The sequence below is a fragment of the Petromyzon marinus genome, chromosome 3 (assembly GCF_048934315.1).
Source record: "Petromyzon marinus isolate PM22_M1 ecotype Great Lakes invasive population chromosome 3, UKy_Petmar_22M1.pri1.0, whole genome shotgun sequence".
Lineage (NCBI taxonomy): Eukaryota > Metazoa > Chordata > Hyperoartia > Petromyzontiformes > Petromyzontidae > Petromyzon > Petromyzon marinus.
The window spans coordinates 10,281,475-10,308,575 of record NC_133669.1 but is presented as its reverse complement, the minus strand read 5'-3'; the positions used below and the strand labels follow the sequence as shown (position 1 = coordinate 10,308,575).

Below are 27,101 nucleotides of genomic sequence, written 5' to 3'. Positions count from 1 at the left end.
TGTGGCCAGAACCGCGTCCGGGCCACCTTTATCTCGATCTTCACGCTGCTGAGTGCAGCTGGGTGAAGTCGCGGAGCGGATGTGTGGAAGCATAGAAGTACTGCTCTACGTGCATGTTTGGCCGCACTGCCCTCACGCTGCCCGCCACGAAGTCCCACAGTCAAATTATATAACCCGGGTTTGCATGGCGCCTCCACCTACCCTGCAAAGTGCTTTGATTCGCGTCGTTTCGATATTCGCCGCACCTTTCAGGAACGCATCCCCGACGTAAACCGGAGTGCCACTCTACTTTTGTATTATCATGGCTCAAACCCTGCTTGGCTTTTGAGATCGGAGGGTGCGACCCGAGTTATTTTTTATGTTATTACAATATTGTTGCCTGGATAATACACTGAGATGGAACGTCGCGTTTGCGGGGGGAGGGTGTCCATGAATTGGTCCGAGTCTCGTGTGAAAGTGACTGTCATCTAAATTAACGCTAACTTTAGCCGCAGCTATCAATCGTGTCAAAGTATATTGACGTCCTCTCCATCTTTGCAAATAACACTGCGAGCTGACACGGAGACGGCGCCGAGTGGTGGGTGACAGGTTTAAACAGAAAGTGCTGATCTCAGCGGATTAGACCGCCTTGCCTCTAATCCAGCTTTTCTGGGATTAATCCCTCCACTCACAGATACTCCTCGCATGCCCCGTGCAGGAGGCAGCGACAGGCAGGGAATAGAGGTGAGTGTTTGCACCCTGCCTTTTTCTTGTATCATCATTAGCATCGTTAGTACTGCCAGGCTATGTTAATTGTCATCGGTGTGTTACGAAGTTGCTGCTTAGGTTAATATATAGCAATTATTTAAAATCACAGCCCTTTGTCATCCACTGGTGGGTGAAGGCGTTGGCCACAACGTGTCAGTCGTGACGATTGTTTTGACCATACTTCACCACGTTGGGTCAGTGCGGGTTGGGTTAAGGCGTGGGGGTTGGATCCAGAAACCGGTCCATATATCACTCCCGACTGATGTTAGCCGTAGCCAGGAGTCGAACTTGGGTGGTCAGGTTCACAACACAGCGAACTGTGCCGTGAACTTTATCAAGGTAAGCCTCGCTGGATCTCGACATTTTTTCTGGAGGGATCTGCATTGGAATATTTGACCAATAATAATCATAAGTAGCACCTACTCCTGTAAAATGCGTACGATGAATAACATGCTAATTTAAAATAACAGCATTTTTTCCCACTGCCTTTGAAAGGAAGGGTATATTTTGCCCAACGTGCCTTTAGATATATTCACTGGGTTTCCAAATGAAATTACATTTCTGTAATCCATTTCTAATACATGAAGTGACTGATTCAAAATTTATGTATTTGTCTGACCGATGGACTTGAGGTAAATCTTAAATACTGTAATTCTAGAGGGCCTAGCAAAGTTGAATATCTGCTTATATCTAGGGAAATTACAAATCTAATATTTTGCATGTATGGAAAAAATATGATCCGGGGATTGATCGTGTTGACTCATAGGGAAAGTTCGCCCAAAAATGATGCGTTACTTTCTCATAATTATCATCAATTAACCAAGTAAGTTGCCTTTTGTGGAGCGTGACGCTCAAAGCAATAAGTATCAAAGAAATCCCACTACCAGTTGAGTATAATAATGTATATCACCTGCTGAGTACTACTGTATATGCATTCATATTGTTTTAATGTGCGCTTATTTTGGGGTATGGTTTGTTTATTTGCCCTATGTATTTCCCAAGCACTTGTTATTTTAACTCACTGTTACAAGGTGGCCACGAGATGGATGCACGTAGCACAGATTCCAGCCTGACCTGCCCTCGCTCGACTTGAGCTGACATTCTGCCCTGACTTTAACTTGACCCAAAACCGACCTTCAATCGGACCTGTCCAGGTCTTAACTCAATGACCCAGCTTGACCTGATCTAAAACAAGAATAACCTGAATTTATCTTGACCCGTTCCATATTGGCCTGAGCTAACGTGATCCGATGACGTGACCCGATTTTACTCAACCGGACCTGACCTCAATTGACCCCCACTGTGACCTCACCTGGCTTCATTCTGACCCAGCCTAAATCAACCCTAACCTTACCTGACCTTGACCCGACCTGGCCCCTTATGAGAAATCCTCAGCGAACTCTAAAACATGTCCCTCTGTGTATTCCCCACTCACGACGCATGCGTGGGACAACAGGGACATGGGACGCAGCAGCAGCAACAACAAAAATATAGGTGACAGTAGCAGCAACAACAATAACAACAACAACAAAGGCGGCGACGGCAACGACAACGATAAGGTCAACAAGGATGGGTGAGTCTGGTGTGGGGCGCGTGGCTGGGCAGTCTCAGTACAGAGGTGTCTCTTCCCAGGTGTGGCCAGGTGCGTGTGTGTGTGTTTGCGTGCGCGTGTGCTCAGGTGTGGGGAGTAGTGGTGTCACGGTTGGCGCGACCCGAGTTCGATTCCCGCTCACGGCCAACACACCAGTGACGATTTTCTGAATCGGTTCCGGACCTCTCCTGGGTCGACTCAGCCTCCAATGAATACCTGTAGCGGTGTTTAAACATCCCCACTGGGGAGACAAAGGCGACCGGTCGTGGTGCTGACCACCCACCCGCTCGTGTGCCGTACCGGCCTTCATAGGTGCTTGCTAACGGCACTTGTCCCAACAGTCTGTTGTGGCTATGGGTGGGGGATCTTTGTCTTACATCTGCCAGTCATCTCAGTCAAACCCATAGCACCTGGGTCTGTCCGGTGATCTGTCATTGGGCGTTCGACACGTCACGTGGTCTTAAAGCGCACCTAGCCTGGCACAAGCGCCGCGGTGACATCAACGCCACTTAGTGGCGAACGGAAGTTGTTGCGTGTGCAACAGGTATCTCTCTTATTCTTGGTTCTTTCGGTAAAGTCACGTAGAAGGGAAATATTAAAAATATAGATGGACTCATCCATCTGAATAACTGCCAAATCGCTCTCCGTGGTGCTAACGTTAAAAAAGTCACTTTTTTCAAATTTTATTTCTGTGGTTTTCACACTTGATGATGATTGCTTGTGTTGCAGTCGAAACGTCGTGAGAATTTTATTGTTTTATATTTTTATTATTTTATTGTTTCCCTTCTACATAACTTTACCGAAAGAACCAAGAATATGAATCCCTGCAGTCACGAAATCTTTAAATCAAGGTATCTCTCTGTAGTGAGTCCAACTGAGTCGCAGACGTAGACTTGGAGGCAACACATTTATTTAACTCCAACACACAGGATAACTTCCCCTTAACAGAATAACCACGTAACTGGTGTAGTTAGCCAGGTGGTGACCACCAGGCTCACTACACTAGTTACCACGTGACTGGTGTAGTTAGCCAGGTGGTGACCACCAGGCTAACTACACTAATTACAAGGTAACTGGTGTAGTTTACCAGGTTGTGACCACCAGGCTAACTACACTAGTTACAACGTAACTAGCTACTTCGGAGCGGGACCAACAGCTTTTGTCCAGGTCCACGTGTTGGAGACTCGTTGAACGAAGAACGTAGATCGTTGACGAAGGTTTCTTCCACAATGAACAACAACTCCGGTGCCTCTCGGGACCCGGCTTATATTCTCTGCGGCGTGGCCGGTTCCACCCTTGGCCACGCCCACCTTCCAGAATCCTCGAGCAGGATCTAGACCCCGACCACGTGACCACCCCTAGCCCCCCACTTGGGGCCCCTTTGTAGATTTAACTGGTCACGTGTCCTCTCGGGTCAACCAGAGTGCCATGGCCTCTAGTAACCTCATTCCTACGGCCGGCACTCCCACATCCTGTCCTGTAGGGGTCGGCACTGCACGCCAAGCGTGGTGCCATCCAGCACTATAAATCAGCGCTCCCCGGGCTCCTCTAGGGCCGGTACTACACCCACATCCACGTGGTGTCCCCGATGTCGTTACGCCGCACGCCGTGACTCTCCAGGGCCGGCACTGCATGTTGACATCCCGCGATGTTACTACATCTGTACACAGTTGTGTCTCAGGTGTGAGCTTACAGGTGTGTAAGCAAGTGTCCACACGTGTCTACAAATGTCCAGATTTGAGTATCCAGATATCGGCTCGTCCACGTGAGCCCAGATGAGTTGTGTGTCTGACCTTGATCGGAGTTCGTTGACAGCACTTTTCCCAAGGATATATGTTGATAGTTGTTTTGTGCGTACTCTTATGGCCAGGTTCAAGAGCTCAGATGTGCGTCTATGTCATATATATACGTACACTTAGGTGTTAAAGCGTGGATATGTGATATCAGCTGTGAACCCAGGTTTTTCTAGCCCCAAGTTGACTATAGCCCACGACTGACCACTGCTTATGATGATGATGTGCGGTGACCACGCCACACTCAGGGTTCCAGAGAAAGAGGAGCCCAAACCCCCACCTCCACCGCCCCCTCCGCCCCCCAAAGAGACCCCCAGGTGAGTACACGTACGCGTGTGTGTGTGTGCAGATGTGACTAAGCCTCAGCTGAGTTATTGTACCTGGTGCTGTCATCATTACCACCAGGAAGACAAAGGCGGCCGAGTGTGGTGCTGGCCAACCACTCCCTCGTGTAATGTGCCGGCCTTCGTAGGTGCCCGCGAACAGCACTTGCCCCCATAAGTCTGTTAAGGCTATAAGGGTTGATGTTCTTGGTATGTCCGTGTTGTTATTTTGTATTCACATACGTTCGTGTGTAGTGCAGTGGTTAGCGCGCTGCGCTGCAAACCCAGAGTCTCGAGTTCGGTTCCCGCTCATGGCCAGCATGGCCAGTGACGATTATCTGAAATGGTACTGGGCCTCCCATAGGTAGACTCAGCCTTAAGTGAGTAGAGTAGTAGCTAGTGCGATATGCTGTATATACCTAAGAACTGTGGAGACAAAGGCGGCCAGGCACGGTGCTAGCCACACCACCCCCTCATGTCCCTTTCCGGATTCAATAGGTGATCGCTAAAAACATTTTCCCCAGCTACTGTTGTCTGTGCAGGATATTTAGATGGGTCTTTGTATATTCGAGTGTATATGTGGTGTGTGTGTGCGCGCAAGTATTTATGTGTCACGTGTTCATCCCTCCCTTTAACACTAATGGAAATGTGTTCATGCGTATGGCCCCATGAATCCCAAGTGACCCCCATCATGATCCCAAGTGTCCCCCGTGCCTTCCCGTGTTGGCCCCATGCGAGTCCATTTGCCCCCACGTACCAAATCATGTGTCAACCATGTGACCCCTCCCCCCATAAGACCCCACGTAATGTCACGTGACCCCACGTAATGTCACGTGAGCCCATTGTGGGCTCAGGCAGGACGCGTCGCTTCGAAGGGGCGATGGTCGGAGGTCGAGACTACGGAGTGGCAGCCAAATGAGGGAATGCACCCGAGAGGGCGTCCACCACGAAGATAGGGAGATGCAATAAGCTCGTGTTCTGGCGCTCGGTCGATTTAACATCGCAAGGGACCGTAAAAGGAATGGGCGACGGTTTTGAGCAGCCCTTCATCCAGCAGTGGATTGTTCATGGCTGACGATGACACATCACAGGACCACGTGACCACGTGGTGTGTCATCACCAGTGCCCCCATAGGACATCGCGTGACCTCCCCACGGGCTCCTGATTCCATGTGCACTTAATGTGACCCCCCCCCCACTCTCATTGCCCCTGCGGGGGTCTCCTTGTGCGCCCCCCTACCCTAGTCCCCCGAAGAAGGTGTTTGTCCTGGACCCCTCGAGTACCCTCTACTACCACTGGCTGTGCGTGGTGTCCGTGCCCATCATGTACAACCTCCTCATGCTCGTGTGCCGGTAGGGGCTCCCCGGGGGGGTCGGGTTGGTGGTGGTGGTAGCGATAATAATGACGACTGTTTGCGGTGGTCTTGGTGTTTTTGTTGTATCAGATGGTGGCGGTAGTCAAGGTGGTGGTTGTATTTGCAATGGTTGAAGACGATGGTGTTGTGTTGATAGTGGTTATGTTTGTGGTTTTGGTGGTGGTGATGCCGGTGGTGGTCAATAGTGGTAAAAGTAGTGATGATGTATTCGTCGGTGGTGACCATTGGAGGTGATGATGCTGGTAGTTATAGTAGCGGTGCATGCTGTGTTTTGTCAGTATGGGGTTTCAATGAGGAGATTAATATATTTTTCACAGAACATGTGTTGGCATCCACATGACAGACAAAATCTCCATAAAGTTGTTGTTGGTGGTGGTGCAGGGCATGTTTTGATGAGCTGCAGACTGAACACACCTACACCTGGATGACCCTGGATCTGCTGTCCGACCTGTTGTACCTCCTCGACACCTTGGTTCGCATCCGCACAGGTTATAGATGCCTCATCACACCTCATCACACCTCATCACACCTCATCACACCTCATCACACCTCATCTCTGATCTCATTGTGCATTGTTACCCTCAACGCATCCATCACACCTCATCATACCTTATCACACCGAATTGTTACCCTCAACACATTGCACCTCCTCACACCTCCTCACACCAGCTCGTACCTGTTCACACCTCATACGTGACTTTTGTTTTACGCGTAGTTATCTTGAGCCCAACGTTGCAGCAGCCTTTTTTCCATTAAGTTTTTCTTACACTTTCTGTACAGTTGCTCATTCCTGTTGACCATCACGATGGCTTTGTGATCGCCAACTGTGAGTTGAATGTTTCCTTCATTTATATATTATGCCTTTGTTTCTTTCTTCGATCCAGTTATCAGAAAACACTGGTCAGTGTTGCTGTAACACAAAAAGAAGGCCTCAATAATAAAAAAAAACATATTTAGATAATATATATGTAAATAACGCATTACACGAGATACTGGCATACTTATTAGAAGTGGAGGCACACAAAGAGACACACTTTTGCCAACGTTATGCTCGTAAATGACTGTACTATACATTCTACATTTTACAATGACTACCACTAAAAGGAACAACTACTCGAACAATCGCAACAACCACCACCACGCTGACATGCATAACTCCAAGATTGACACTAAACACCTCACACCTCCTAACACCTCATTCACGACCCAGCGACACATCCAAACCCCTTTGTACCTCCTGACTGATACATGCCAGTGTTGGTGAGATGTGATGATGGAGAAGAGGTACGTACGTACGTGCAAGGGAAGGATAACAAACTACACACACACACACATGAGATCATGACGAGGTGTGGCGGTGATGGAGAGGTGTCGTGTTGTGCAGGGTTCCTGGACCAAGGTCTCCTCGTGCACGACTTGAAGCGTCTTCGACAAAACTACATGAAGACGCGGTTATTCAAACTCGACCTTGTCTCCATCCTTCCCACCGACATCGCTTATATATGGGTACTCACGGGGAGAGTAGGAGCAGTGCAGCGTGTGAGTTGAGTGCTGGGGGGGGGGAGATGGAGAGTTTTGAGTGACAAAGGGCGTGTGGGATGATAGTGGCCTATGGGGTGTTCGTAATGTGGAGTGTGACTGACTGAGAGTGATGTACAATTCTGGAGAGTTGCTAAGAGTTAGTAGATTTCTGGAGAGTTCTGGAGAGGTCCATAAAAATGCCCAGAGCACTGGAAAGTGTGTCGATTTATGGAGAGTGCTGTAGAGTTCTGGAAAGTTTTATAGTTTTTGAGAGCACTGGAGAGAGTGTAGAGTACTATAGTGTGCTGGAGAGTTCTGAAGAAAGTATAGAGTACTTGAGAGTGCTGGAGAGAGTGTAGAGTACTTGAGTGTGCTGGAGAGTTCTGGAGAGAGTGTAGAGTACTAGAGAGTGCTGGAGAGTTCTGGAGAGAGTGTAGAGTACTAGAGAGTGCTGGAAAGTTCTGGAGAGAGTGTAGAGTACTAGAGAGTGCTGGAGAGTTCTGGAGAGAGTGTAGAGTACTAGAGAGTGTTGGAGAGTTCTGGAGAGAGTGTAGAGTACTAGAGTGTGCTGGAGAGTTCTGGAGAGATTGTAGAGTACTAGAGAGTGTTGGAGAGTTCTGGAGACAGTGTAGAGTACTAGAGAGTGCTGGAGAGTTCTGGAGAGTGTAGAGTACTAGAGAGTGTTGGAGAGTTCTACAGAGAGTGTAGAGTACTAGAGAGTGCTGGAGAGTTCTGGAGAGAGTGTAGAGTACTAGAGAGTGCTGGAGAATTCTGGAGAGAGTGTAGAGTACTAGAGAGTGCTGGAGAGTTCTGGAGAGAGTGTAGAGTACTAGAGAGTGTTGGAGAGTTCCGGAGAGTGCCTGTGAAAATCTGTGCTGTCCCAGCTCGGCCCGAACTTCCCGGAGCTGCGCTATAACCGCGTGGTTCGCATCTACCGCATGTCCGAGTTCTTCCAACGCACGGAGACACGCACCAACTTCCCCAACCTCTTCCGCATTTCCAACCTCGTGCTCTACATCATCGTGATCATCCACTGGAACGCGTGCATCTACTTCGCCATCTCCAAGGTCTCTCCGCGGTGGCGGTGTAGCTGTCGAGTGATTGGTGTGCAGGCAGTGCAACTGCACTGGGGCCCCACTGGCTGGAGGGGATCAGGTGCTGGGCTATCAAGAGAGTGGGGTGGGAAATTGCTACAGGGGGCCCCATTTCATTCCTTACATCAGGCCACACACCAACCACGCTACTCCGTTGGTCCCAGGAGCCCTGGAACTGGAGAGACAGGGGTTCCGTTTACAGATGAGGGTGCCTGGGAGAGATGACGGAACGTGGGAGATAACGGGATTTCAGAAGAGGGGAACCTGGGAAATACATGGGGATCTGGGGGAGACTTGGGGGTCTGGGTGTCCCTGCAGGATTGAGAGAGAAAGGGACCTGAGATTGAGGGGATGTGGGAAACTAGGGGACAAGAGACTCGAGGACAAGTTGACCTACGAGGTTAGTGAGGGGATTTAGAAAATATAGTGCTCTGAGAGGCAGGGTTACCTGGATATCTGTGCCGCTAGGAGACCTGGGGAGTGAGGCAGCATTTGGAACAAGGGAACTTGAAGCTAAGCCTCTTCTGCGTAGACTGTTCACTCCAGGACACTCGTCAATGATGATGATGACCATTATAGCGATGTTATCAATGATAATGATGAATATGATATTATTGACAGCGATGATGAAGTGGATGTTCATGATGATGTTGTCATATCTCGTGTGCAGGTTATCGGGTTTGGCTCTGATCAGTGGGTTTATCCAGATGTCAACATTCCTGAGTATTCTCATCTCATGCGCAAGTACGTACACACCACACAAATGCAGATAGTTTACACACGTACATGCAACCTTATACTTACACATCATTCAGTTAATACAGGAATGCAGGTGTAGTGAGTTCAACTGAGTCGCATACGCACTTCTTGGAGGCAACACGTGCTAAACAGTTATTATACCAACACACGGGGCTAACAAGATAACAACCTTTGGTGGTGAACCACCAGGCTAACTGCGCTAATTACTCTGTAACGAGCTACAATGGAGCGGACCACAGCATGGGTCCGGGCCCACGTGTTGGTGACTCTTCAGGACGTAGAACGAAGATCGTAGACTTCTTCAGGATAGCAACAGCAACGCCGAACCCCGACCCCTCCGGGGACCCGGCTTATATCCGCTCTGGCCGTGGCTGGCTCCGTCATTGGCCACGACCACCTTCCAGAATCCTCTACCAGGATCTCGCCCCGACACGTGACCAACCCCTAGCCCCCACTTGGGGCCCCTGTGTAGATTTTACCAGTGACGTGTCCTCCGGGGTCAACCAGAGTGCCACGGCCTATAGTAACCCCATTCCGTGGCCGGCACTCTCACACCCGATCTTGTAGGGGTCGGCACTGCACGCCAAGCGTGGTGCCACTCAGCGCTGTCAATACACCGCACGCCGAGACCCTCTAGGGCCGGCCTTACGCAGTGACATCCATGATGTCACTACACAGGTATTATCAGCGCAGGTTGAATATTTACCTGGGTTATGGCAACTAGAGTCACAACGATGCATCGATTGATATAATTGAACCAAACCATACGTGCATCGATTTGCTGACCAAATAGTTGATTATTTAGCAAGCGTAATTCATGCTAAAGCTAATAATATGGGACTGTCGTGTCATTTCCCGAACTGGTACGGCACAGGGAGGGAAGCAATGAGCTGGAGACGGGACAATGTGGATAAAAAAGTACGTGTTACCCATGGTTACCCCTTCACCAGGAGGGTTACCCCGTTGCCATGGTGCAGGCACGTGTTCAGCCTGTAGCGGTGTTACACATGTTACCCATGGTTACCTTATCACCACGGTTACCCCGTTGCCATGGCGCAGGTACGTGTTCAGCCTGTAGCGGTGTTACACATGTTACCCATGGTTACCTTATCACCACGGTAACCCCGTTGCCATGGCGCAGGCACGTGTTCAGCCTGTAGCGGTGTTACACATGTTACCCATGGTTACCTTATCACCACGGTAACCCCGTTGCCATGGTGCAGGTACGTGTTCAGCCTGTACTGGTCGACGCTGACGCTGACGACGATCGGGGAGACACCGCCACCGGCGCGCGACGAGGAGTTTGTGTTTGTGGTGTGCGACTTCCTCGTCGGGGTCCTCATCTTCGCCACCATCGTCGGCAACGTGGGCGCCATGATCTCCAACATGAACGCGGCACGCGCAAATTTCCAGGTCAGGGTCTCCACCCCGTGGTTGTTCCTGGCCAAGGGGTCTGACGAGGCTTCGGAAGTCCGCCTCGGAGTGGCAGACGCACGGAGACACTCGCAGAGACGTGGGACACACGCACGGAGACACTCGCAGAGACGTGGGACACAAATAGGGACGCGTGGAGTGACGTCAACATAGGGGGGCACAAAAGACACGCGGTGAAGGACAGACGCGCGCAGATGGGCAGGACACATGGAGGTCCACCTCAGTTAGACCCACGTGGACGTGGTGAAGCGCTGTATCTTCTTCCCACCGGTCTGTTCATCAGACCCACGTGGACGGGGTGAAGCGCCGTATCTTCTTCCCACCGGTCTGTTCATCAGACCCACGTGGACGGGGTGAAGCGCCGTATCTTCTTCTCATCGGTCTGTTCATCAGACCCACGTGGACGTGGTGAAGCGCTGTATCTTCTTCCCACCGGTCTGTTCATCAGACGCGCGTGGACGGGGTGAAGCGCTACATGCGCCTGCGGGGGGTGACGCGGACCCTTCAGGATCGCGTCGTCGCTTACTTCGACCACGTGTGGGCGTACGGCAAGGCGGGCGACGAGGCGGCCGTGCTCGCCTCTCTGCCCATTCGGCTCCGCGCGGAGGTGGCCTCAAACGTGCACATGGAGACCATCAGGAAGGTGGGAGGGGGGCAGAGAAGCTACGAAGCGTTGTTCTTGGATCGTGCAAGTGTCCACCTGAGCATGCCCACATTTTTTTTCCACGTGTGTCTCTGTCAACACGCCCCATGTGGTGCATCTTCGCATGTCCCCATGGGTGTGTCAACACGCTTGTTCCCCCGTCTCTCCGCCGCTGTTGCTTCCGCGTGTCCGTAGGTGCGAATCTTCGCAGACTGCGAGGCAGGGCTGCTCATTGAACTCGTCCTAAAGCTGAAGCCGCAGGTGTTTGGCCCCGGGGAGTACATCTGTCGCAAGGGAGACGTGGGGCGAGAGATGTACATCGTCAAAGGTGGGGGCTGGGTGACGGGGGTGGTCCATTATCACGGAAAGGAGTGCCCATTATCACGTGTGTGTTCACACGTGTGTCTTGTGTGTATACACGTCTGTGGCGGTGGGGAAGTGGTTGGCGCACTGCGTTACGGGCCAGAATTCGATTCCTGGCCATGGCTCACAATTCCTGGCCATGGCTCACGTCAATGGTGAAATCTGAACTGGTCGTCCCCTGGGTCGACTCAGTCTTGAATGAGTACCTGGCGGCCAGGTGTGGAGCTGACCGCACTGGCACCGCATGCCCCATGCCGGCCTGAGTGGGGGGCACATGAACAGTGTTTGCCCCAACAGTCAGCTATGCAGGCTACAAGGGGACTTTCATCTTTGTAGGCGTGTTTGTTTAAATTTTGTTTGTTTAACCAGGTGGGTACTCGAGAGACCAGGACAGTCTAATTTGCAAGGGTTACCTGCTATGTATGTGCTCATGTACATGTGCATGAGTGTGCGTTTAGTATGTGTACGCGTTTGTGTGTGCGTGCACATCAGTACACAAGTGTAGTGACATCGCAGGATGTCACTACAGAGCTGGCCCTAGAGGGGCTCGGTGAGCACTGAGTGACACCACGCTTGGCGTGCAGTGCCGACCCCTACAGGATATGGTGTGAGAGTGCCGGCCGTAGGGAAGGGGTTACTAAAGGCTATGGCACTCTGGTTGACCCGAGAAGACACGTGACCGGTTAGGTCTACAAAGGGGCCCCAAGTGGGGGTTAGGGGTGGTCACTTGGTCGGGGTCGAGATCCTGCTCGAGGATTCTAGAAGGTGGTCGTGGCCAAGGGCGGAGCCAGCAACGCCGCAGAGAATATCAGCCGGGTCCCGAGAGGCACCGGGGTTGTTGTTCATCCTGAATAAACCTTCGTCTACGTTCTAGCGGGTCTCCAACACGTGGACCTGGACCCGAGCTGTGTCTTTAGTAGCTCGTTACGTGGTAATTAGTGTAGTTAGCCTGGTGGTCACCACCTGGTTAACTACACCAGTCACGTGGTAACTAGTGTAGTTAGCCTGGTGGTCACCACCTGGTTAACTACACCAGTCACGTGGTAACTACTGTAGTTAGCCTGGTGGTCACCACCTAGCTAACTACACCAGTCACGTGGTAACTAGTGTAGTTAGCCTGGTGGTCACCACCTGGTTAACTACACCAGTCACGTGGTGACTATTGTAGTAAGCCTGGTGGTCACCACCTGGTTAACTACACCAGTCACGTGGTGACTATTGTAGTTAGCCTGGTGTTCACCACCTGGCTAACTACACCAGTCACGTGATAACTAGTGTAGTTAGCCTCATGGTCACCACCATAGGGTGTTAATCTGTTAAGGGACAGTTACCCCGTGTGTTGGTGTTAATTAAATGTGTTGCCTCCAAGAGTACGTCTGCGACTCAGTTGAACCTACTACACAAGTATAATGCACAGACACACGATGTACACGTTTGTGTGTGTGTGTACAGACGGCCGTCTGGCTGTGGTATCAGATGATGGACTCAAGCAGTTCGTGGTTCTGTCTTCAGGAAGCTACTTTGGAGAAATCAGCATCCTCAACATCAAGGGTGGATCTATCACTGCCATCATAGCATCAAAACCATCATCGCCAACACCATCACTACTGTCACACCGCTACCATCACTTCCAACAATCACTAACATCACCACGAGCAGCGCCAGCATCACATCGCTACCATCACCACCAACAGGTAACTTCCACTGTTATCGCCCCCAGAACCATCGCTACCACCATCACCATCAGCAATGGGGACGCAAATGTAACTCGTGTGTGGTGCTGGCTAAGCCATCCCCCTTCAATTGTCGTGTCAGCCTTAATATGTGCTCGCGAACAGAACTTGCCCCAATGGCCTATACTGGCTATGCGGGTACTTTTGTCTGTTTGTTTATACGTATCAATGTATCCTCCTATGTCTAACAACATGTCAGGCAAAACATTTGCATATATTTCATCCTACAGGGTCAAATTAGGGCTCATTCTTGCCGGAGGGAACCAGGGAACTGTAGTGATGATGATGATGAACTATGCATGACCTGTGAGATCTGGGCTCAATGCCATCGTACCAACTCTGGGTGGGGGGGGGGGAGAGTGGTGGCACAGTGGTTAGCACACTACGCTAAGAACACGATTACCCGAGTCTTGCCACAGCTAACATCGGTGGCGACTGATATCTGAATCGGTTCTTTGTCTATCCACCCCATTCACCAACGCACATGGACAAGCATGTTGAAGTATGGTCAAACAACCCGCATGAGCGACATGGCACGGAGATGCCTTGACATCCAGCAGTGGATTTACGAAGGGCAACAAATCATTGTTTTAATTAATCATACCGCCACTAGAGAGCAGCAGTGACCAGGCATTAGTGGGTAAAGCCGACACGAACAGACTCAGCTGGTGAGCGCACTGAGCTAAAACTGCCCTTTTGCCAGGACGACCACAGCCCAAGACCGTCAGCAGTGACAGCAGTTACAGTACAACTTTGCAGGGTGGGAGTGTGCAAGCTAAGGTCACCCACGTGCATTTGCAATGCAGTCTTCATTTATTGGGAACTCCTGATAAGGTGAACAGTGGCAGGGTGGTGGAGGGCAACGTCTATAAAGGCTTCACATCACTCAAACAATGCGGTTTATTTTGTGATTGCAGACTATAAAACAAACCATTCTCACCGGGTATGTCTGCCACCAACTTGTGTATGTTTGTGTAAGTACGAGTGGTGGAGCAGCGATTAGTGCACTTCGCTACGAACACCCCGTCACCAGAGTTCGATTCCCAACGATGGCTAATATCAGCGGTGAGTTATATCTAACCGGCCCTGGGCCTCCTCTTGGTCAACTCAGCCTTAAATTATTACTTTGTGCAGTGCGTACACAACAGGAAGATACAAGGTGTGGGGCTGACCACACAGCCGTTCCGACCTTCATAGGTGCTCACAAACAGCACTTGTCCCAATATTATATTAAAGCTATACGGGTGGTCTTTGTCTTTTGTATGTATGTGTATATTGAGACTGAGGTTTTTAGGGAGATCTTTGTCTCTGTAGATGTACGAATGTTATGTTGTTGTTGTTATTATTATGCCTGTTTACCCGGGAATGCCTCGCTGAGTCTCGCAACTCTTTCTCAGGAGGGCCCTGTCACGTGTTCGCGGTTGGGGAAGAGCGGGGTGGGGGGGTCGATGATTGCTGCTGCGTGTTACAATTGAGTCAGTGGATGCGTGTGTGTGCGTGTGTGTGTGCATGTGTGTGTGCGTGTGTGTGTGCGTGTGTGTGCATGCGTGTGTGTATGTGCGTGTGTGTGTGTGTGTTTCTGGGGAGCGGGAGTGCAATGGTTAGCGCTACGCTGCGCTACGGAACCGGCGACCCGAGTTTGATTCCTGCTCACGGCCAACAACACCGGTGACGATTATATGAACCGGTCCTGGGCCTCCCCTAGGTCGACTCAGCCTCAAATGAGTACCTGGTGTGGTGTGTAAAATAATCGCCACTGGGGAGACAAAGGCGGCCCGGGGGTGGTGCTGGCCACCCACCCCCTCTTGTGCCGTGCCGGCCTTCATAGGTGCTCGCTAACAGCACTTGCCCCCCACAGTCTGTTCAGTCTCTCTGGGGGATCTTTGTCTTTGTAGGGAGTAAGTCTGGAAACCGGCGCACAGCAAACATCATGAGCATTGGGTACTCGGACCTTTACTGCCTGTCCAAGGACGACCTCATGGAGGTACTCACAGAGTACCCAGACGCCAAGCAGGTACTCACGCACTCGCACTAAGGGGCCATCCATAAATGACGTCACGCACCTGGGGGGGGGTCAGACATTTGTGACGATGTGTGACGAGGGGGGGGGGGGGGTGAGAAATGTGACGTCACATCAAAATGCGCAACTTTATAAATAAATATAGACAACACGTTCTAGTTAATTAAATAGACTTTTTAATAAATGTCTTTTCCTACAACGTCAGAGTGCAGCGCCACATTAAATACCCAACTATAATGACAATAGTTTAAAGCGATTTGAAGCATGTTTATTTTTTGGGGGGGGGGCAGAGCTTTATGACGTCATATTTGAGGGGGGGTCTGACTGTGACGCCGTGTGACTAGGGGGGGGGGTCAAAAATCGTCCGAAATCGCGTGACGTCATTTATGGACGGCCCCTTACAGGTATTTACACAGCTACTCTCACAGTAATGCTACCAGGTACCCTGTGCCGTGTGTGTGTGTGTACTGTGTCAGTGTGTACTTTGTGCAAGTACCGTGCGTTCCGTGTGCGTCTATTGCATGCGAGTGTGTGAGTACTTTCTTGTCGACTCAGCCTCAAACAAGTACCTGGTTCGGTGTGTAAATATCGCCACTAGGGAGATAAAGGCGGCTGGGGGCGTGACGCTGGCCACCCATCCTCCCGTGTGCCGTGTTGGCATTCAAAAATGCTCGCTTACAGCACTTGCCCAAACAATCTGTTTAGGCTATACGGGGGATCTTTGTCTTTGTGCTCGCATGCACGTTCTGTGCATGTCATGATTGCACTGCGTGTGTGTATGTGTGTCCGGTGGTGTGTATGTACACCTCCGATTCGCACGGTTGGCTACATGCGGTGCGAAAAAAGTTAAACATTCATATATGTGGAGTGACTGTGATTGTCACTGTGTGGTGCCGGGCTTACGAAGCCACGGCGGATGTTGTGTTGGCATTATGTGTAGCCTGCTTGCTGGGCGTAGTAACAGCCCTAGTGGGGTTTGGGTGAGTGCTGGTCAGCGCAGAGGCACCACGTGCAGTGTGCGGTGCGGGCCCAAGGTGAGGGAGCGAGAGGGAGTGTCAGCCAGCCAGAGTTACGTTGGGGCATGATACGCTGGTTGACCTGCCGACACGTGACCTGATGATATTGGAGGGGGGTCACCGGTTGACGGGGGGTGCTAGGCGGTCACGTGGTATAGAGGAGCTCTCGGGAGCCTTCGGGAAAGAGCTCAAGAGATCGAGAAGGTGGGCGGGGCGAGGGGCGGAGCCAGCCCCAGCCCAGGCTGATGTAACGGGGGCCCCGTGAGGGGCTCGGGGTTCTTCGGGTTGCTGGTGAAGAAGATCCACGTCAGGTAAAAGAAGCCTCTAGCCACGCGGTCCGGGACCCAGCTTGTGGTCTGGGCCGGGATAGCGAACCGTGTCTAGTTCTGCCGTAGCGTTGCTAGATGGGCATTTAACACCCAAGTGTAGATTGTGTTATGTTATGTTGAGTTGGTGAAATAGTGTTGCTCCCAAGACAACGTCTGCGACTCAGTTGGACTCACTACATATGTACTGTGTGTGTACTTCGTATATCGACTGTGTAATTAGTGTACCACAGAATGAACCGTGTCCTGTCTGTGTGTCCCGTGCAGGCCCTGGAGGATAAGGGCAAAGCCATCCTCATGAAGGACGGCCTAATCGACGAGGAGTGCACCAATGTGGGGCCCGACCCCAAGACACTCGACCAGAAGGTACAGGATCGGGGGCGTTTGGGGGACGTGGAACACGGGGAGTACACGGTGGGCTATGGTAGGGTGGAGAGGGACACAATGACATCATGATGAAAGGAGAAACGGGAAAAGCAAACCGAGGTACCACAGAGAGGAAATGGAGAACATAGGATGGGGACACCGTGCAGCCAGTCCTGGACAGTGCGTCTCTGTGTGTCTTCGCGTGTCTCCCACTCGTCCCTCCCTCGCATGTGTGTCCCCCGTCCTGTCTGCCCCCCCCCCCATCGCATGTCTCGTGACAGGTGTCTCACCTGGAGACGCTGCTGGACGGGGTGCACACGCGCCTGGCACGCCTCCTGGCGCAGCAGGGCTCAAGCGTGGCGTCGACACGCGCCCGCCTCACCTCGCTGGAGACGGCCGTGTGCGGGATCGTCTCCTCCCTGGGCAGCGCGACTCCCACGCTCCTCACCATCACCACACCGCCCGAGGAGTGACGGACCTCGCCATCGGAGCCGCCGACCTTATCCCGGGCGGCGATGTCGACGAATTACTCGCGGCGGTGGCAGGGACCGTGGCGACGGCGGCAGCGGCGGCGGGAGCGGCAGTAATGGCAACATCAGCAGCGCGTGCAACATCACGGACGGCAGCATGACCAGCTGAAGCGTTACTAGCAACATCACAGGCAACGGCATCAGCAAGCGGCATAACCGGCAGAATGGCCGGCAACATCTGACATCACCAGCATCACCAGCAAGCATCGGCAGCAGCATCAGCAAATTAAATTGCGACATCACAAACATCACCAAAAATGCCGGCAACTTCACCTATACCATTGTCAATATCACTAACATCACAATTAGCATCGTCGCTCATGATATTGTAATATGCTATCATCGGCAACATCTCTAGGAGCATCGCCGTTAGCATTGAATGAGGAACGTGACAAATAAAACCGGCAACATCATTGGCATCAATGATATCACCAACAACATCACAAACATAATTGGTGGCATAATCATCATCGTCATAATCATCTCCTACAAATTCAACTGCATAAGCATCAGCATCCAGGGCTGGATTCAGGGATGGGGGTGAATTTGGGACATTTGCCCAGGGCCCAAAACTTAAGAGTGGTCCACACGCAAAAAAAGCCCCATTAATGTTATAATTAAGAAAGTAGGACAGCTTACTCACATTATCATGTTATTTGAATTAAAATGAACAATTTGAAATTAATTAATTGCCGTGCTTAATATTTATTTCTACCTTCAGTATTCTCCATCTGACCTAGATTCACTCCATCTGACCTAGATTCACCCTTGTAAGGGTAGGGTGCGAGGGGGTAGGCGGTAGCTTTTTTTACTCTGGTGTCCCAAGAGCAAAGATACCTCGATATAGCTCTGTCAGCACTAATATCACCTTAGCCACCAGTATCCACATCATCATCATTGACATTACAAACATCACCAGCGTCATCACCGGCAAAACCACCAAAATGTCTGAAAAATCACATTAAATAATTCGCCACCACCTCCACCATCATCACCATCCTCGGCATCCTCCCCATGTGTCCGTGGTGTCGCGAAGTGTGTGTAACGGATGACGTTAACTCCGCACCTTCCTCCCTGCGCCTCTTCACTCCCCAGATCCTCCACGCTCCTCCTTAGAGCCCAAGCCTATAAACGTACGTGGATAATTATGGGTATTATAAAATACATTGAGCTTTCTTTTGTATCTCCGGGGTGGAGCGGTGACACAGTGATTGACGAGCTACTGCTATGACCCCGGCGGCAACCTGGGTTCAATTCCCAGCCATGCTTAAGCATCGGTGGGGGGTAATATCTGAACCGCTCCTGGTCTCCCCCTCCCTTCATCAGCCCGCACTGACCAATGTGGTGAAATATGATGAAACAATCTGGATGATGAACACGGCGTGGGGAGGGAGACGTGTCGAGTTCAGCAAAGAGATCGTAGTCACCATCAGTCTGATATTTCCCCATCATAGCTATGGGGTTGAGTTTGCAGAGAGCACATTGAGACGAGATGGTGGTGAGACTGCACGGAGTGGATAGTGTATACGGCTCAATGGGTCACATTATACATTGTTCTATATGTAGTACTGTACATAACTGTGCAGTGCGCTAACCACTACGCCACCGCTCCATGCCCTCGGTGCGGGCCAAACATGGCGAGTGATATCCGAACCAGTCCTGGGCATCTCCTTCACCGACCCGCACGAACCAGTGCTGTTAAGTAGAATCTAACAACCCCAATGAACAACAATGTGAGGAGGCCTTCATCCAGCAGTGGATTAACAAAGGACCCTGAATGAACACAATTCTCTATCCACGTAAAACATTGTGTTTTCATCCAGAAGGATTTGTTTCAGCAAGCTGGACCGATTTCGTGCTTCTGGGTCTCAACGAGCAGCAGTCAGGCTTGCAAAACAAACACTCATCGTTTAAACAATCCTGTACTGCGTCAATAAAATACCATTTACGTGCTGTGAAGGAAGGCCCTCGACACAATGCTGGCCGTGGGGGTTACTTCACCACCTTTTATCGCACTTTGTTCAGTGCATGTCGTGAAGACAGGGATCACATATGTGGCACCATAAAAGTAAAGTACAACAATTTATTTTTCGACGCCGCACTCTGCTGCCCACTTCATAACTCTGCAGCCTATTGCACCTGCTATGCATGGCAATTGCCCATCGAGGCACTATCCAGGATTAACAATCATGCTCACCTTCTGAGACCTGGTGAGGTTGTGCACACTAAGGGAGGCTGGTCGTCGATAGTGGAGCATGATGTGTAATAAATAACGAAACAACTCCCAAGCCCTCATTGTCAGATGAACAGAAATAGTCCATGAGCCCAGCGGCCTTGCGCGCTAACACTATCCAGCAGCGTCTATCGAAGCATGCAAACTCATTTTTCATTGAGCTGTGCATGCGGGTGGAGCTGGAGTACCCAGAGGAAACCCACAGATTCATTGCAACAGGCTTCCATCGATTAGATGCCCCTGTAGTATAGATGCGTCTATACATAGAACACTGTGTACTTTAAATAACCTTAATGCTGCTTCGGTAAGGCATTACGGTGCCTTATTACTACCCGAGCTGAAGGAACATTGACAATTTATGACCGTTCTCTATGTCGGTGTGGCTGGGGCACAGTTCCCTGATGAGCCCATTAGAGCAACGATATCCAGAAGGGGGGGGGAAGGTGGGCAGCAGACCCGGCGTCGTGGTCACGGCTAACATCAGTGGCAAGTGATATCCGAACCGCTCCTAGACACGTCCCTTCATCAACCCGGACTGACCAGCTTGGTGAAGTATATTTAAACAACCCCCATCACTGGGGGAGGCTTTTTTTGCCCAGCTTATTTGATTAATGACTAAGGGCTACACGCGTGCAGCAATACTCTGGATTTTAATTGACGGTCTGTCGCCAGGCATGGTTCACTAATGAGCTCCTGCGAGAGCTAAATGTATCCGTTTCTCCCAACGCTGTTGCTCATTGTCTTCTGAAAATCTGATTGCCTAAAAGTTTTACTGATATTTGCCATCGCTCCGTGTACACGGCACAACGGACTTCTCAGAGGACCGACGTTGTGCCTGTTCATATTCACGTGAGGCAGTGCTCAATTCCGGGGCCATTGGGAGCAAATGTCACATTTCCGTGGCATCTGCCAGTATAGCCGTAGGAAAACAATCACTGTCGGTATCCCAAAAAAGTGGCGCTCATATTATCGACCCTAACGGGCTGATAGGGTGCGGTGACCCACGACTGGCATTTGAGTTTGCGATATTCTGGTTGAGAGCCGAGTGCTCTATGGTTGCCAGCAATCAGTAAATTGAGTCTTGGACAGCTGGGTTTGTTGTATTGATCCGCGATGACCTCTGCCTATGACCACATTCCAAGCCTCTTACAGCAGCAGCAGCAGGCTCCGGAGTAATTGGTGATTTGATGGATCGCAGGGTATGCAAGGGCAACCACGAGTCCCTCCATCAGGTCGGTGAGGACAATCTGCCCGATCTGACCTCAGTGGTGAGCCTTAAGTTTTTATGTCAATGGTGAGCATTTTGGCTTTATGTGCAAAACGTTGTGACGCGTATGATGAACGCGAGTTGATGATGTCCAATCGCGTCGTGAATGACTTTCCATGTTGCTTAAAAAGTTGATCCACTTTCTACCAAGCGAAAGTGTACGTTGCACTTCGTACATAGCCAACCGTGCTAATCGGAGGTCATTGACAACCCGTGTAGAATTATTCCAGTCTCCTCAGTATCGCCAGTGACTCAGATCAAGCACAATAGCATCGGTAGGACACAGGTCTTATTGTTCCTGATTTTCATGCCAGGTCACCGCTTTCCTGGTCACCATGGATGAAGGCCTCCCCATGCCATGTTGGTCATGGGGGGGTTATTTGATCCTACTTCACCACGCTGGTCCAGCTGTGCAGGTTGGTGAGATGAAGGGCTCAGGAGCGGTGAGATATATCGTCACTGACCTGAGAATGGGTGCCAATTGAGCTCGGGTAATTGGGTTCAAAATCACTACGGTCCCAAGTCCTTTGTGTAAATGCGCAAAAAAACAAGTAAACGCGACACGTACTTTAAGAAAGCAATACTTTATTCCAGTTAGTAATTCATGTTAACGTCATTGTTAATAATAACGATGATCAATGGTGATGATGATGTCAGTGATGGTGGCGATGTCAGCGTGAGGCAGACTATTTACAGCAAGGACTAGGACTGCAACACCCTTCACGTGTCCCGGCCTCCCGTACTCATGACTAGCGCTACAACCTCGGGTTCCAAAATGTTAAATACAATTGAGCTCCATTAGTATTATTAGCTTTAGTTAATTTAATTGAAAAAAATATATCAAGTTAAAATTCTACATTTTGAATTTAATTATCCAAGTAGGTTTTTTATTGTCGTTATTTAATAAAACCGAGAGTTTAAATGGATATGAATTGTGGATTATACAGTGTATTGATTAATTTAGTCAGCTATTTGCCCTCCTGTGTGAGGGGTGGGGAATCTGTGCCCCATCCCCTGAACCTTGACCCCCACCCCTCCCCCATCAATGGGAAGTGCTGTAATACCACCAAATAACTCGCTTTCCCATAACCCTGAAAATAATACTCAGAGTGGTACGGGATTCAAACTTAGACTCGTATTGTACTGAAACCTTATCTTGCATAGGATGGATGCAGAGTCGTATGGAATTACCTGGTGTCGGCTTTGAAATGTGTCATAAAAGTAATACTCTGCAAGGGGATTCATACTGCAACAGTATTTTCACTTCAGTTAGGATCAGGATTAGGGGTTAGAATCCGGGTTAAACCACTACACTCCAAATGAAACCGTACTAAACCCAAATGCCAGATAACTTTTGCTCTGGATCTCAATCCACCAATGGTCGGTTTGTTTGATTCACTCGGTTTGTTGATATGTAAACTCCTTTGTCAAGGCGCTCTCCTCCTCCCACCCAGCTTAAAATACGCTGCCAAGCTTAGCAGTGTTCATTGGGACGCTGTCTTTCCGCCAGCTCTCTTCTTCATCTGAGGACGGCTGCTTGCGTTGTTGCCGAAACGTCTTGAGAATTTTGTTTTATTTTTATTATTTTGTTATTTCCCTTCTACGCGACTTTACCGAAAGAACCAAGAATATGATTCACTCGGGTTAATTTTCTCAGAGGAAATCGTGACAGCACCCAAAAGGCGCTTTGTCCTCACGCGTCAGCACTTGGAGATTCCACGGAACCTGGGGGAAGAGTTTGCATGGCAGGAGCAGCACCACCACGAGTGGCAGAAGGCACGAGGGCCATACTCGATTTGTAAGTACAGTATGAATACCCATGCAGAGTATGAATTTACAAATAAAGTATACGTTTTTAGTTACTTTCATAAAATATATTTTTAATCGTAAGGGGGTGTCTGCAAACCTGGATGGTGATGGCAGCAAAATCTAAAAGACTTGAGCATACGGACACCTGCTGGTGCAGAAGCCAAGCTCTGGGGCCTTCGGCAAATGTGGAGCTCTTTAATTGTGGAAATCTAGAGGCTAATTGTGAGGCCTGAAACTATAGATGCCTGGGGAGACAAGATCTAGATTCCAGGAGCTTTAGATGTAGTGGAGCCTGTAGGTCTGGAGGGCTGAATATCGAGATATTTGGTGAAGGGTCTGGATGTCTTGATCTCGTTGGATCCTAGAGGTTTGGAAGTGAGGCCTGGAGGACTCGGTTTGGTGGAGGACTAGACTCAGGGGGGCAAGAGACCTGGAAGTCTAGGTGTGTATTAACCTAGAGAACTGGAGGTCTTGATTTAAAGGAAGGTGGGGGCATAGAAATCTAGATGTGGAAGGACCGAGAAGCCTTAAGGCCTCTGGTGGGGTCTAGAGGCTTGGAGATCTAAATATTTAGGAACATAGATGCCTGGAGGTCAAGACATGGAAGAGCCAAGAGGCCCTAGACATATTTATAGACGTGGTCATAAATACAAATACCAAGGTCCGTGCAGATCTAAATGCAGAGAGTCCTGTGGTTTTAGATGCGTAGGAACCTAGATGCCTGGAGATCTTTACATAGGGACTTCTAGACACCTAGAGATATAATTACCAAGGGCAATATAAGTCTGCAGTCACCCGCTTGAGTCAGTTCAGTCACCACCCCCAAGGCTGTGGTCACACGAGACTCGGCAGCGCAGGTATCTGACCCCTCGCGTCACCCGAGAGACGAAAAATAAAGTCATAACGTGAGTTGTAAAACCTTCAAACGCATGGCAGCTGAAGGGGAAGGGGGGGGTTGAGCCCAGCCAGAGTGAGGGTGCCAGTGTCCGATCAGCATTACGAAATCCAAGCACCACTTACAAGCACTGTGAGATCTGAAGAGTGGAGTCATCTCATTACGGAATCGCAGCAATAATCATAACAATACTGTTATTGATAACACCGTTATAATGCTTGTTAAACATTTCTCTCTCAAATAATACACATCTTGGGGTGTGAGATGGATGCTTCAACTTAACACTTAAGTTTTCTTCACAGTAATAGCTATCAGTAGTATAATTTTTTTTTAAGAAAATTAGTCTCAAATGATACCTTTTACCTCCAATAACTCAACAAAAGAATCACCCGCAACGAATCCTAAGAAGCCTTTTTCACCATTGTTATTAATTTTACAAGTCACAAAAGCACCAATAAAGCAGATAAAAGAGCAAAGAAGACTGACTGCACCACAATTCTCACCCCTATGATTACCCCCACCTCATCACTGGCCATTATGAACGTAGCTCCTAGTCTGTAACGTCTGTAAAGCGAGCCCTGTTTGTCAGGGACCAGTTGGCCAGACTAGACTGGATACGCAGGCCATGGAGCCAAGGGGATCGGGAATGAGGCGAGCCCAGGGATTCAGGATCCACACAACATGGGTTTGGGGACCCACAAATATCGTTCTGGCTTTTTCTCAGGCCTTCAAGGCCAGTCTTATCATGGTCACCCCCTCCCGTTCGTCCTAAGGTGACTCTGAAAAAAGAGTGCCAAATCTACAACACCCTGTAGGATATTAAGCAACATCCTGTAAGATATTAATATTGTTTTAGTTACCCAGAAAGCCTCACAAATATCCATTTCATGAAATTCCTTTTTTTACTTATGGGAGGACACCAGACAGCTCAGAACATACCCATGCACAGCTCCCAATGCATGTGCAGGAGCAGCCACACACAATGCGGGGCCCAGAAGCTACAGCATCGCAGTGGCAAACAGCAAATGCAGCCACACACGAGCAATGTGGGGCCCAGAAACTCCAGAATTTCAATGGTAAACGGCAAATGCTAAATATTCTTTGTTGTTAGATCACTGGACAGCAGTCACCTTCGTGAAGTTACAAACTTTAGCAGGTGACCCGTTAAATAATCCCATGGGCTATTTTTGCTGTGCAGTCGACAAAATTCAAACAACGAAAATAGAACAAATATCCATTTCATAGTTATAATTTTGTTCCAAAGTAATGAAAGCTACGAGTGCTTTAACGTGGTAAACGTTTGCCCATTTAAAACTTCCAAGTAAAAGTTCATGCAAGCATCGTAAATGGGAGTGTGAGATGGGTGTGAGAGTGCGTTCGTGTCGGTACCTTTATATAATTATTCCAAAAACTAAACACTTTTAACTAGTATTTTTGGAAATAATGTTCTATATTTTTTTGTTAGTTTTCATTTTTTTTAAAGTTTTAAAAAAATGTACAGTATATTGTTATTACTCCTGCCCCAGAAAGGCATCCCTTAGCAGTGGGTCCCATGTCCACCTTTTTTAAAGGTACCCTCTCAATATCACCAAGACCTGTCGCAGGCTTCGCCCAGGTGTTTGTTAGCTTTGACGGTGCAACCTTGCTCTTTGACTGGCCTAGAAAAGCGTTTTTTTTTTTAATTAGCAGATGTTCAGGCCCGTTTAAAAAACGCTGGACCAGTTACTGTTTTGTACTTTAGTGACACACACACATTTCACTAGGCTTATCTATCACGAGTGTGATATTTGCCATTTTCAAAATGTTAATGGTACAGAGGCACAATTCCTGTACCTGTGTGTTGAGGCCAGTGTGGTGCAACCGCGAGGGTGAATATGAACATCCCACAGTGGATTAATGTGATTGTTCACTATTCTCGTACAATAGATATCAACGTTTGGGCTGTTCAACACCCCCTAAAGTAACTTGCGGTGCCATAACCATGAGGTCCCATGAATGAACCGATGTTACTGGAAGGGCCTCTTGAGACGATGATGCTAGGTAAACTTTTGATAGATTTTTTGTCCATGCTAAAGGAGACATTCCCCGGATCTTCTGACCTTCGCCTCAAAGACCCAACCTAAATAAGATAACCATCCCACGGCCGCTAACCGCACCACTCGCCCATCCAAACAAATTCACGAATCTGCCACACTTTTGTCTCTCAAGGCGAGCACATTTTTGTACAATCGTGTTTTGTTTTCTCGATGCACTTTTGTTTTCAAAGGCGGACGCTTTCGTGGGGACTATCGAAGGCATGAAAAAAGGTGTTTGTTTTTAGTTGTAGTGTTTGGCTTTGAAGCCTTTCCCCGGGTTGGTCTTTTAACGGTGGTGCAGGCTGCGGGCTCGCGATCCTTTCAAGCGGCCAGGCAGCGTCGAAACCTGCGGAGATGCACACCGAGCAATCGGCATTAACAAATTATAATAATTTACCATCGTTTATCAATCCGTTACTAGTGGAGGCCTCCCCATGCCATGTCAGTCGTGGGGGTGGTTCGGCCATACTTTACCACGCTAGTTTGTACGGGTTGATGAAGGGAGTGTGGAAAACCAGTGTTACCCACCACTAATGTTAGCCATGGCCGGCAATGAGTCAGATCGCTGGGTTCATTATGCACAAATGTATCCATTTGCTCAGGTCGTGTTTTGTCCATTTCGTTAAGATTTGAGTTTGACCCAAAAGGTCTCCACACACTCAAATGGCATGAGTATTGGGTGGCAATGCAGTGAGGGCCCAATGGGGGAATTCCACATGCCTATGTCTATAGGACAGCCACTGTTATTCTCCAGGGTGATCCAGATATCTTGTGACCCACCAATTAATCGACCCCGAACATTTTTTTTGCATATTCATGTTTGTTTGAAATAGACCATACTTTAAAAAGATTATGGTTTAGATAATTAAATGGGGGTCGTAAGACATCTGGACCACCCTTTAGACAGTGGAGAGGGATAAAGTCAATGTCGAAAGAATCCAGACTACCAATAGAAAACCCACACATACATGGGGATAACATTGAAACATTTCACACACAACATTTAAGGAACCCACTTGCTTTACTGCCATATCCTGTCAAGGTGTGAGTTCTCATCAACTATGAAGCATGGTTGTCATTTGGCCCTGTTGCAAATATTAAAATGGGTCCCCACATGTCCATTTTCCACCCTATCCATAGCCCGGCGGCTGGGACTCTTCAGCCTGTGGGCCTTGGTACAGTTTCACC

The 27,101-nt window shown here is 49.4% G+C and overlaps 2 protein-coding genes across 5 annotated transcripts in view; one reads left to right on the top strand and one right to left on the bottom strand.

Moving 5' to 3' along the window:
- On the top strand, nt 1-22,060 carry LOC116953379 (cyclic nucleotide-gated channel cone photoreceptor subunit alpha-like). Of its 3 annotated transcripts, XM_076073926.1 has the most exons (15): nt 4-723; nt 2,204-2,320; nt 4,380-4,448; nt 5,699-5,806; nt 6,211-6,317; nt 7,214-7,335; nt 8,235-8,417; nt 9,115-9,188; nt 10,427-10,616; nt 11,086-11,280; nt 11,476-11,608; nt 13,096-13,194; nt 15,272-15,390; nt 17,006-17,104; nt 17,386-22,060. In XM_076073926.1, the coding sequence occupies exons 2-15, from the start codon at nt 2,208-2,210 to the stop codon at nt 17,575-17,577; spliced, it is 1,803 nt and encodes a 600-aa protein (XP_075930041.1). In that variant the 5' UTR covers nt 4-723; nt 2,204-2,207; the 3' UTR covers nt 17,578-22,060. The 3 variants fall into 3 exon arrangements, with proteins under 3 accessions (XP_075930029.1, XP_075930041.1, XP_075930034.1); XM_076073914.1 differs by lacking the exons at nt 15,272-15,390; nt 17,006-17,104; nt 17,386-22,060 and having other exon boundaries at nt 1-723; nt 13,096-15,265; XM_076073919.1 differs by lacking the exons at nt 4-723; nt 15,272-15,390; nt 17,006-17,104; nt 17,386-22,060 and having other exon boundaries at nt 745-2,320; nt 13,096-15,265.
- Nucleotides 21,703-27,101, bottom strand: part of LOC116953367 (glutamate receptor 4-like) — a 58,832-nt gene continuing 53,433 nt past the window's right edge. For both annotated transcript variants that reach the window (XM_032973517.2, XM_032973524.2), the window contains exon 18: nt 21,703-26,259. The gene's annotated coding sequence lies outside the window, so the exon portion shown is untranslated. The remainder of the gene's footprint in view (nt 26,260-27,101) is intronic.